At 38.4% G+C, this 11355-nt stretch overlaps 1 protein-coding gene across 1 annotated transcript; it reads left to right on the plus strand.

The window, feature by feature from the left end:
* The first annotated feature begins 2021 nt into the window (after positions 1 to 2021).
* LOC121052164 (CAAX prenyl protease 1 homolog) lies at positions 2022 to 2918 on the plus strand. The gene is made up of 4 exons (XM_040516332.1): positions 2022 to 2119; positions 2292 to 2390; positions 2609 to 2722; positions 2821 to 2918. The coding sequence occupies exons 1-4, from the start codon at positions 2036 to 2038 to the stop codon at positions 2881 to 2883; spliced, it is 360 nt and encodes a 119-aa protein (XP_040372266.1). The 5' UTR covers positions 2022 to 2035; the 3' UTR covers positions 2884 to 2918.
* Positions 2919 to 11355: the final 8437 nt, after the last annotated feature.

Here is an 11355-nt window from a genome sequence, read left to right on the forward strand (position 1 = left end):
ACAACGGTACAAATATGTTTCTGTTGTGTGAATGTAAGAAAATTGAAAACTTTTTTTTTAGGAAGATATTGCACAACTAATTTAAGAAGTTTCCGTTGTGTGAATGTGATGCCTAGATAGAGGGAAATGAGCACATAATTCTCTCTCAGAAGGAGCTCAATTTGAACTATCCACACAACACTTTTTTTGATATCTATTGTATAACGAAATGTTGTATGAATTTTGAGAAATCCTCTAGGTACACCTAGTGCAAGATGTACAAATTTGTACAACAGATTATCATAATTTTGTTGTCTGAGCGTGGAAGCAAATTGCACAGCGCGACAAAATTTCACTCAAATGAAACCAATAGTCATAGGCGGCAAATTTTCCCTCTCAGCCTGCTTTGTCATCATATACTCATACAACGGTCTGTTAATTTTCTGTTGTTGGAGAAACTTGAAGTGTCCCACTAAACAACTTAAAGTAGTCTTTACTGAAACCAATAGTCTCGATCAAGGTTCACTCCACCTTTCTTCTGCCACCTCCCCTTCTTCTTCTTCTACTACCCTTCTTCTGTTCCCAATATCCCTCTCTCTCTCTCTCTCTCCCTCTCCTCCCCCCCCCCCCCCCAACAAAACTCCCCCAAAATTTTCAATCTTTGGCCCTAAAGCTTCGACCTGTCTTAAATCAACCATGGATCTGGCCCCGGAAAAACTTCAGTTTCTCTAAATCCTAGACATTCTTCGAGAATCGACCTCCACCCCCAAACAGTCCAAGACCTTCAACCTCATAACCCTAACCCTAATTTTCCCTCTCTCCTTCACAATCCTAGCCCACTTTCTTTGAAGGTAGTGTTCAGTTGGAGGGTTTTTCCCTGGAGGTTTAGTAATGGTGTATTTGATATCATCAATCTGTAATCTAGGGTTTCTCAACAAACTCAGCGAAACCTCCCTCCCACTCCTCTGCATCGCCACTGAAACCCTCCTCAACGACGCCGGAGACCTCTCGGTGGGCCCGCAACTCGTATCTCTCTCTCTCTCTCTCTCTCTCTCTCTCTCTCTGTGGACTGTGTAGAGGTCGTTGAAGGATATTTTGGGTGATGGGGAAGATTGTGTGGGGACGTTTGTGCATGTTACGATTTTGGAGATTTATAATGAGGAGAATGTTGTGGGTAACGGTGTTGTCTGGTAATGGTGTTGGTGGTGGTGGGTTTGGGTTTGGATGGCCTAGAGTGAATGGCTCCAATTCTAAGGTAATTTTGTGTTCTGGGTCTCTATAAAGGTTTGATTTTTTCTATGGGTTTTTGGTTAAGGTGTGGTTTTTGTTAGAGGTGTAAGTTTGGGTTTGGAGGACTGTTTTGGGGCTCTGCTTATTTTGGATGGTTTTGTGTTCTAGGGTTTAGGATGGTTTCATGTTCTGGGTCTCTGTTTGTGTCTTGAATTGTTGATTGGATCTCAAATAGATCTCCTAATTTATAAATGTGTTCACAGTCATCTCATGGTATTTAAGTTTTAGTGGAGTGTGGAATGTCGATGATGAAATTGTACCAAGTTCATTCTAATCTCTAATAAACAGATCCACTTCTTCTGAAAAAAAAAAAAATAGATATACAGATTTTATAAATAACAGGTTTGGGGGAGCCCAGTGTATAAGGCTTTCCCTCTAATTTTGAGTTTTGGGAAGGTCTGATGTATCTTATATACAACCCTGACCCCCCAGTGTGCAGAAGCTGTATTTTGTTATGCAAAGGTTTTCCCTTAATGCTCTGTACACGTGTTGGACCTTATCTGAGCTAATGGGCTAGTAGCTACCATTAGCAAAATGGTCCCTTTAATCATTGTATAGCACATATAATTTTTATTCCACACGCAAGGTTGGTAACATTTTTCCATACGAATCTAATTATCATGCTGGGCTTTATTATAATGTCTGAAAAGCTCAATAACTTCTGGTGACATTGGTTTTGAAAGTTCTAAGCGTTTATGAGCAATCCTATTGGTATTGTCATTGCATTGATTCTGTAGATCTATTTTTGTACTGGCTTACAAAAGCTATGTTTTTCTTCTACCAGATCACTGATTTGCCATTTTCTCTCTACTCCACATTTGTGGTTGAGGCACGTCATGGTTTCAATAAGGTTTGTATTCGGAATCAGACCTTTCTCACCAGTTCCATGTCTTATCAGTTTCTTATTAATTCATTAAGTCCTTAATTAATCTTAATAATATCTTTTGATTTTTATTGTTATTGTCACTATGGCTGTATTATTATTATTAATGCTCATTCTAACGTTTGTATCTCTTTTGTAGCAAATGATATGGTTATTCTTCAGAGATATGTTGAAAGGAATTTGCCTTATGGCTGTTCTTGGTCCATCAATTGTGTCTGCAATTATTGTGATTGTGCAGGTAAGATTTTGTGCTGAAACCTTTTCAGATGCAGTGCTTAGTTATGTCCATTCACTTAATTGATGATTGTTTCTTGAATCCCCATGTTGGATGTTTTCTTTTGGGTAAATATTACAACTTCATATTATCTGCACTCTAGTTCTATGATATCATACAAAACAATTAATAAAACATCTCTCATGGTTGGTGGTTTTTCATGTTCAACTCTGTGGTTGCAGAAAGGAGGTGCTTACTTGGCCATTTATCTTTGGGGATTCATGTTTGTGCTCTCTCTTATTATGATGACCATCTACCCTATTCTAATAGCTCTACTCTTTAACAAGTTTACCCCTGTGAGTGTTCAATATAATTTTCACCAAACTAGAATCCATTTATCTTGTCATTGTATTCAGTTTTTTAGTCTAACTTTCCATGTTATGTGTAACAATAGCTTCCAAAGGGTTCGCTCAGGGAGAAATTGAGAAGCTCCCCTCTTCCCTTAAGTTTCCATTGAAGAAGTTGTTTGTTGTTGATGGATCTACATGGTCAAGCCATAGCAATGTGAGGACACAACCCTTGTTTTAACCGTTTTCTGTGATTAATCTAAGGGGGAAAAAATGTCTCATTCACTTCAAAAACTTAATTGTAAAACTTGTGGTTTTTGTATTCTAGATGTTCATTTGCATTTTTGTTATTTAGTGAGTATAGGAAACCCTTCTCTTAGTTATTACCATAGTTAACCTTCTGTACATTAATGAAACTGCAATCAGGGGGATTAGTAATCTAGAAAGGTTATGCACTTCTCATCAGAAGTGTAAACTTAACTCATTTGCATTTTGGTTTATTAGTAGTAGAAGGCCTACGTACTTCTTACCATTTTTGATCTTCTGTGCGTTAATAAAACTGCAATAAGGGATTTTGGGGAACATGCTTTGGGGGTGTTCGTTTATATGCTTTAATTGTTAAAATAGTGTTCTTGTCTTATGTCATTACATAGCTAATATTGCCCTCATAGGGACGGGGAATAAAATTTTCTTTCCTGTCGTTGACTAGTTTTTTTCGTAATTATGTTAATGTTTGTGAACTTACCCATCTTACCTATCATGATACACGCCTATATGTACACATTTTTTAAGAATAAAAGAATTGTCCTCTATGGTACATTGATTCAGCAGTTCAGGAGCAGTAAGCTTTTGAAATAGTTCTTTCATCAATTTTGTATTTTGTTGGTTAGTTTATGGTTGTATACTCTCTTATTAAAAAAATCTATGGTTTGCAGTGCAAAAATGATGAGGAAATTGTAGCTATTATTGCTCATGAACTAGGCCATTGGAAGCTTAATCACACAATGCATTCATTTATTGCGGTGCATGTATGCTTTTGCATCACCTTTTAATATGTTTTGTTGATCGTCTAGAATGCTGAACTCCTATATCTAGGTTGGCCCTTACCTGAGTTGTGAATAACTAACTATACTCGGTTAGGCCGAAGGCAAGTGGCTAAATTTTGATCAATGACCTTGGACAGGCCTTGAGGCTTATTAGCATTGAGCCTATTGCCCTAACATAGGGCATCATAGAGATGATTGTTCATGTCTTGTCTACCTATCATTTGGTCTTAAAAGATTATTAGCATCATATATATATTATATATATGTATTTACAGAAAAAGATATTAGCTTTGATCCAAATTATTTCTGAAAAGATGGCCAGTCATCATGGGTTTTTGTGCATTTATATGGATTTTGAGGATCATTTGGTTTGTATTTGTATTTTCTGTCATATTCAATCTCCGTTCTTTGGAGCTTCTTTGAAGGTTCACTCTGTGCACATTAATTATATATGTCTATAGGATCGATCATCAATGTGGAGAAAATGATTTGTTTCCTAGAGAAATTGACAGATTGTGTTGAATATGTGAACTTGACAATGTGGTATATTTAATTGATTGTTTTGTGTCGTATTACAATTGAATTTAAGTCTCACTCGTTTATGTTAATGCTGCTATCCTTAGTACTCTCTTACTCTTCAAATTTGATTTGGATGTTGAATTATGGTAATAGCTATGAGATAATGTAGGAGTTCTTTTTATATTATTTTTGTAGCTTGCCCTATCTTAGCACCACTTCTACTTTGTTCAGTTTTGATAACTGATTTCTAATCATTGCATCTAATTATATCTTATTCAGCAGCAACCTAATTAAAGCATCTGAGGCAGTTTCGACCATAGAAAAAGAAGACGTATTTTGTCATGATTGATTTTGTTGCTTGCACTTCTGTTTGGTTGTTGCTTGCAGTTTGTTATTTTCTTCTGCTGATTACTTCGTCTAAATAAATTGCAGAGAAACTGGGGCCTTGTGTGCAATGAAGGAAGTTGATCTCATTCCTGATGATCCAAAATCTGCAGAAAGTATAAAACAATTGGAGGAGATACTTCCAGGTTTTATTGATGCCAAAGGCAGCTGAAGGCTATAAGAACCATCCAGAATATGAATGTTTTTTATTCATGTATAACCAGCTAGGAATGCTCTTGTTTGGTACATTATCTAGTTAATTGAATGTATAGATGTTTGGATAATGGTACTTGAATTATATGGATTAGAGTACTGTTTATATGGTAATATATCGAGCATTATATATGGACAAACGTTTATATGGATATTCTTCTTATTGTCCAAGTTTCAGTCATACAACACAATACAAAACAATGTGTTGTATTATTGTGTTGTATGACTGCAAAAGAGTTCAAAATTAAGGCTTTTCCTACAACAGGTACTGGATGTTAGCCAATTTGATTATAATATTCACACCACAATTAACCAAATATAGCTGTTGTGTGAACTAACAACCAACAACAGAAAATAACAAAATTTGGTTGTGTGAGATTCATAACACACAACAGAAATAAAATTATCTCTGTTGTCTGAATGAATCAACAGACAAGAGATATCATTTCATTGTAGTTGTGTGTTATGTATCTCAGACAACAAAGATAAAATTATATATGTTGTGTGTTATGAATCACAGACAACAAATGAACAAGATAGCTGTTGTGTCTTATTCATCTCCAACAATAAAGAAAGTTACAACTGTTGTGCGTTGTAATCTCAGACAATAGCTATATTTCATTTTCTGTTGTCTGAATGGCCATGTCAATGCCGAGGCATCCACACGCATGCCAGCGCAGAATTCGCACAATAGAACTAATTATCTGTTGAGGAAATGGATATTGCACTACGGTGAATTCACCGTTGTATGATTTTTCAATCACAAAACACTCGTTTAGACCACAGTGAGGCTGGTCATCACACAACACAAAACCACCGTCGTCTGATTAACTTATTGTAGTAGTGTTATGAGCAGGATCGATATTTGTTATGAGCATGATCGATATTTGTTATGAGCGAGATTACCCTATTGTCTTTAAGTTATTAGGTTAACTACGACTATAGTTGGTATTAGTGGTATTCCTAAGTGAATGACTACGTGTATATATATATATATATATATATATATTTATGTGAAATATATATGTATTAATGAATCTTTGTGATGATTGTCATGTAAAGCTTGTGTAGAAATATCTTTGTGATGAATCGATGACATCAGTATGATGAATCTTTGTGATGATTGTCATGTAAAGCTTGTGTATAAATATCTGTGTAGCTTGTGTAGGAATATTAGTAGGATGATTGATATCTGTGTGATGACTAGCCGTGAATCTATGTGATGATCGTTATCTGTGTGATGACTGGCGATATCTGCGTGAATCAATGTGATGATCGCTCTCTATGTGATGACCAGCGATATCTGTGTGATGATTAGTAGGATGATTGCTATCTACGTGATGACCGGCAAAATCTATGTGATGATCAGCTGGACAATTGCTATCTATGTGATGATTCTTGAAATCTATGTGATGATCAGTAGGATGATGAATATCTGCGTGATTGGTGAAATCTGTGCGATGATCAGTGTGATGACTGCTCGGTAACGGAGCTGAATTGTTATTAAGTTAACAAAGATCGAGAGGACTGCTATGATGGTTGGGGCTACCTACAGACGTCAGAGTGTGGGACTTTGATGACTACTTTAACTTGAATTGCTTGACTTAATGTGACCTCCTGAACTAAATTATATGCAGGGGTTACTATGAACTGTTTTGATATGTGATTGCCTTGTTTCTTCTTGATTGTATTGATTGATGGTTTGATTTATATTAAGAGCCATAGTGGTGATGAATTACTCTGTGGTGAGGATAGGAAGGTGATTCATTGTTTATCACCTTGATGTCATGTTGATGACAAAAAGCTCCTAGGGGGAGGGAATGAGTGTGATTTAGAATTCGCTGTAGTGCGTTAGGATGGCGTCAAACATTGCTTGAGGAAGTCTTGTTTGACCGAAATTTGTGTAATTGGATGCTAGGATTGAGGTTCTAAGCATGAGGCTTTAGTCACCAGTTGACTTATGTAAGCACAATATGGAAGGATATGGAATGGATGGTTGTAGGTGTGAGATGTGTGCTTATCCTTGTTTAGGTTGTGGTGACTTAAGAAATGTGTTTTGCTTTGTGGTTTTGAGTTTACTCATACGAGCTTCATAAGCTTACCGGGTTTGTTGTGTGGCAACCCGGTGCACTATTCAATGGAATGGTGTAAGTGTTAATCCTACAGATCAGGGAAATCGTGGCTGAAGCTGAGGTGCTGCCTTTGCAGCTTTACGGTAGGAAGCTATTTTTGTGACTTTACCGTTGATAAGGACTTCTGTTGTATAGTTACTCTGAGCAGCATTTATGTTTTATTTTGTTGTTGACAATTTAATTCGTAAGCATTGTAATATATGACTCTGTGGAGTGGGTCAATATTGACATAGTGGGTTCAGGGCATCAATATGTACTTGGGTTAAAAGGGAAAAAATTTCTAGGTATTTTGTATTGATGGCTGAACGTTCACGCATATGTAATTATGATATTATATATATATATATATATATATATATATATATATATCGATTTTCATGTGTGTAAAATCAGGTGCGTGACAGAACAGGCTTTGCAAAATGAGCTAGGGGCCCAAGAAGCAACCAATGAGGATTTTGGTTGGGGCTGTGCGTCTGTAGCGCTATTAGAAGCAAAGTGTGTGACTACATCTACCAGCATGGCGTTGTAGCCATGGGAATTAGTATGTATGGCGTCATGCTCATGGTTGGCGCCATTGATGGCGTCATCACATGGGACTTGGGCAGCCCTATGGCGCCCCAAGACGGCTGCAGCGCCAGATGCTGCAATTGTTGCGGTCTTGCTAAGTCCATGAATCAATTTGCTATTCTTGCTTCTTTTCACTCTGAAGAATGGATGTCCGTGTGAAGTTTTTAGTATACGGAGCATCATATCACGACCAGGATGCCCTAGTCGGTCATGCGAAAGCTAATATGTGTCTGAATCCAAGAGATCTTCTCTTATCACATTATTGGATTCAATTGGTCGAATTGTAGTGACACAAAGTCCACTAGATTGACACATAAGCTTCTCTAAGATGTGCTTTCGTCCGCAATCATCAGAGATAATGCAAAGGAACTCTTTTCCATTCTCATTATGCGTTTTAGCATGGAATCCGTTGGCTTTTATATCTTTAAAGCTCAATAAGGTTCGATTTGCCTTAGGAGCGTAGAGAGCTTCAATGACTTTAATCAAGGTGCCATTTGGCAATAGGAATTGGGCCATTCCATGTCCTTGAACTAAACCTGATGACCCAGCCATCGTAGTCACAGAGGAATATGTAGGCAACATCTCTAAGAATAATTTCCTATGTCGTAGAATGGTGTGCGTAGTCGCACTATCCGCAAGACATTGTAGTTCATCCTTTCCTAAAAGAAAACCTCATAATTAAAAAGGAGTCATAAAGAAAAGCATTCAACTTTTATTAATAAGCCAAACGGAATTACATCATCGTTTCTTTAACTAAAAAGAATCTAATCCAATAAACTAGCTAATGCAAAACAATGGTAGTCGTCTAACTCCTTTTGGTAATTTCAATGCAAATGTGACCATGTGAGTAGAGAGATGTCGGTGGAGCAAAGCTCGCTTAACTACCACTTATCTCAAAACCTTCCTAGACATCACACTTACATTGAGTACGCCTCTTTGAAGAAAGACTAATACCATTGGCATCTACTATAATAATATGGCAATTGCGTACATCTCTTGGAAAATAAAAAGACTTAATCAAAATCACCAGTTTCTGGGTCTTGATCCTTGTAGTCTTCCACCCTTAGATCGAGATCGCCATCTTGATCTTCTTGTTCCATGTAGTTTGCCTCCCTTGCTTCACGATACGTCTTGTATGCGTTTGCAACTTGCTGGGATGCTTTACATGCTTTTGCCCAATGTCCAGTTGATCCACATCTGAGACAAGCATCATTATGGTCAGTTTCCTTTGATCGAGGCGCTCTGAGAGCATTTTGAGGACAGTTATTACCTTTGGTGGCGTTACCACCATAACTGGAGGCTTGGCCTCTCTCTCTCTTCACACGTTTACCTCCATGGTTCCGTGCACACCTATCTTGGCGGTTTCCTTCCTCTTTAGGGCGAGAATATGGACCAAAACATCCAGAATTATCCCTATTCTTAGGGTTTCGCTCCTTGCGTCCTCCCTTGGAGGCGCGACCATAATTAGACTCCGGAATTGACTTGGTTCCCACGGGTCTAGAGTTATAGTTCTTCACAAGTATGTTGTCGTTCTTTTCAGCTACGTTCATGGCAGCAATTAGCTCATGAAATCTTGTGATGCGTTTAGCATTGACATCAATCTGATAGTTTTTGGCTATCATCAATGCAGAGACGGGGAAGGTGGAGAGTATCAATGATTTTTTGTCCACAGAATTCCATCATAGACTTGATACGAAGTGCTTCTGAATTGTAGTCAAGTATAGACTTGAAATCACAGAAGCGGAGGCTATGCCATCTCACTTCTAAGTCTGGAAGCAGGGAATCACGGACGTTGCCAAAACGCTGCTCGAGTTCTACCCATAGTTTTCTTGGGTCTTCCTCATTGAGGTACTCATTTTGGAGCGCGTCATTCATGTGCCTTGTCATGAGAATGATGGCTTTTGCTTCATTAGCCTCTCTCGTAGCTCTATTTGCTTCAAAAGCAGCAACTTGTTGATGTTGAGGAGTAAGCACGTCCTGACTTGGCTCTTAGATCGTACTCAGGATCCCATCAGCCTTAAGATGCTGGCGCACATCACAGACCCACTTGTGGTATCCTGCGCCTGTTGTCTCTAGTGGAGCGAAGCTCAACTTGTTCAGGTTGCTCATCCTGAAAAACAACAAGAAAATAGGGTTAGTTTCGGAGCTAAGAAGGCTACCAGGAAAAACTATAAAATTTCTGAGCGTAATCGCTTCCAAGTAATTAGGGGTTTTCTGAGCGTAGTCGCTTCCAAGAAAATCCAATTCCAATAGGGGTTTTGGATTAGATCGAAACAATGATGTATGTGGTCGATCGTTTTTCTTCTCAATAAACTTTAAGTTTGGAGGACTCTACAAGCTCCAAGCTTGGAATGAGCACGAACCCCCACAGTTCGGCTATTGGTCTCCCCTATGAAGAAGAAAGGGGGCTAGAAGAAGGGATATTGGAAGTCCCGAAAAAAAGAAGCGGAAAGTAATAAAAAGTTCAAAAAACGGGAACTTTTAGAAAAGTTTACCTAGAAAAATTGCTGGAAATCTTGACCGGAAAAGTTGGACGGAAAGATGTCGCTGGAAGTCAGCCGAAAAAGTTGCTAGAAATAGGTTGACCGGAGGGTTTACCGGCAATGCTGACGTGGCATGCTGACTGGAGGCTGCTAATGTGGACGGGCTCTGGGCTGATGTGATTTGGGCCGAGAGCAGCGACTGTGGGCCTGAGGTCTGCTTCTGGGCTTCTGGGCCTAGGGCTGATCTGCTTCTGCCTCGTTTTTGTTTTTGTTTTTGTTTTTTTTTTTTCTGCCAGTTCGGTTGCAGTCTATTCTGGTGGCCGGTTCAGGGATTGAAGTTTTCGGTTCCGGGGTTCTGGAACAATGGTGGTGCTGCTGCTGGTGGAAGATGGCAGCAGGAGGCTAGAAGGAAGGCTTTGAACAGGGCAGAGGGACTTTCGTTACTTCCGGTGGCCGGTTCGATGGTTTTCCGGCCTGTTCTTGGGGTGGGGCCGCCGATTTTAGATTCCTGGAGTTGAAATCTTCAAAGTGGGCAGCGATGGTTTCTGGGATTTGAAGGCAACGAATTTAGGGTTTCAGGGTTAGGGCTTCGTGCTGATAACGTGTTGTAGAGAAACTGAAATTGAGAGGAATTTGCTATGTATTCTCATTGATAATAGGGACATCTTTATATAGAGGATTACACTGCATAGAATCTCAATCATACAAGGAAAGTAATCGTACATTGAATAGGAATCTAGATCCTTCTAATTTAACCCTATTACAACTAGGTCAAGTAACCTAGAGTTTGGGCCAAACACAAATTAGGGTTTACTTGAACATCATGTTATTTTATTTTTATTAATTTTTAAAACTCAATACCTTGTGTTTGATTTTTTTTTATTGGATAAGAGATTCATATTGTCTGATTAAGGAATGGAGATGTAACTAAGATTTATAGAGTAATTAAATTATTGAAATGACTAAGTTTTTTATTATAAAGATCTTAGTTTGTTTGTAAATTATATGAGTGAGGTTATTTGAGGAAGTTTAGTGAGGTTTAATGAATAAATTTAGTATTTGAAAATTTGATAGGAGGTGTAAAAAGCTGTTTGGACCTGATTTTAGCAACTCCCATGTGTTTTGACTTGGGGGTTTATTAGGGAGGCATCGAGTCGTTCGACCGGAATAAAAGTAGTGTTCGGCTATTCAGCCGAGATTAGAAGTTTTCGAGATGTATGGTTGAGATGGATGCATCGATGGAGCTTTGGGATTTTGGGTTACATGACCCAAAATATGAAGAAACACGGATCTCATAG

The sequence above is a fragment of the Rosa chinensis genome, chromosome 3, assembly GCF_002994745.2.
Source record: "Rosa chinensis cultivar Old Blush chromosome 3, RchiOBHm-V2, whole genome shotgun sequence".
Classification (NCBI taxonomy): Eukaryota; Viridiplantae; Streptophyta; class Magnoliopsida; order Rosales; family Rosaceae; genus Rosa; species Rosa chinensis.

Excerpts from the sequence above, each read along its gene's own strand:
- LOC121052164 (XM_040516332.1), top strand. The coding sequence starts at position 2,036 with ATGTTTTTCTTCTACCAGATCACTGATTTGCCATTTTCTCTCTACTCC. Across the intron at positions 2,120-2,291 it reads CACGTCATGGTTTCAATAAG|CAAATGATATGGTTATTCTT; the intron begins GTTTGTATTCGG and ends TCTCTTTTGTAG. Across the intron at positions 2,723-2,820 it reads TCTTTAACAAGTTTACCCCT|CTTCCAAAGGGTTCGCTCAG; the intron begins GTGAGTGTTCAA and ends GTGTAACAATAG.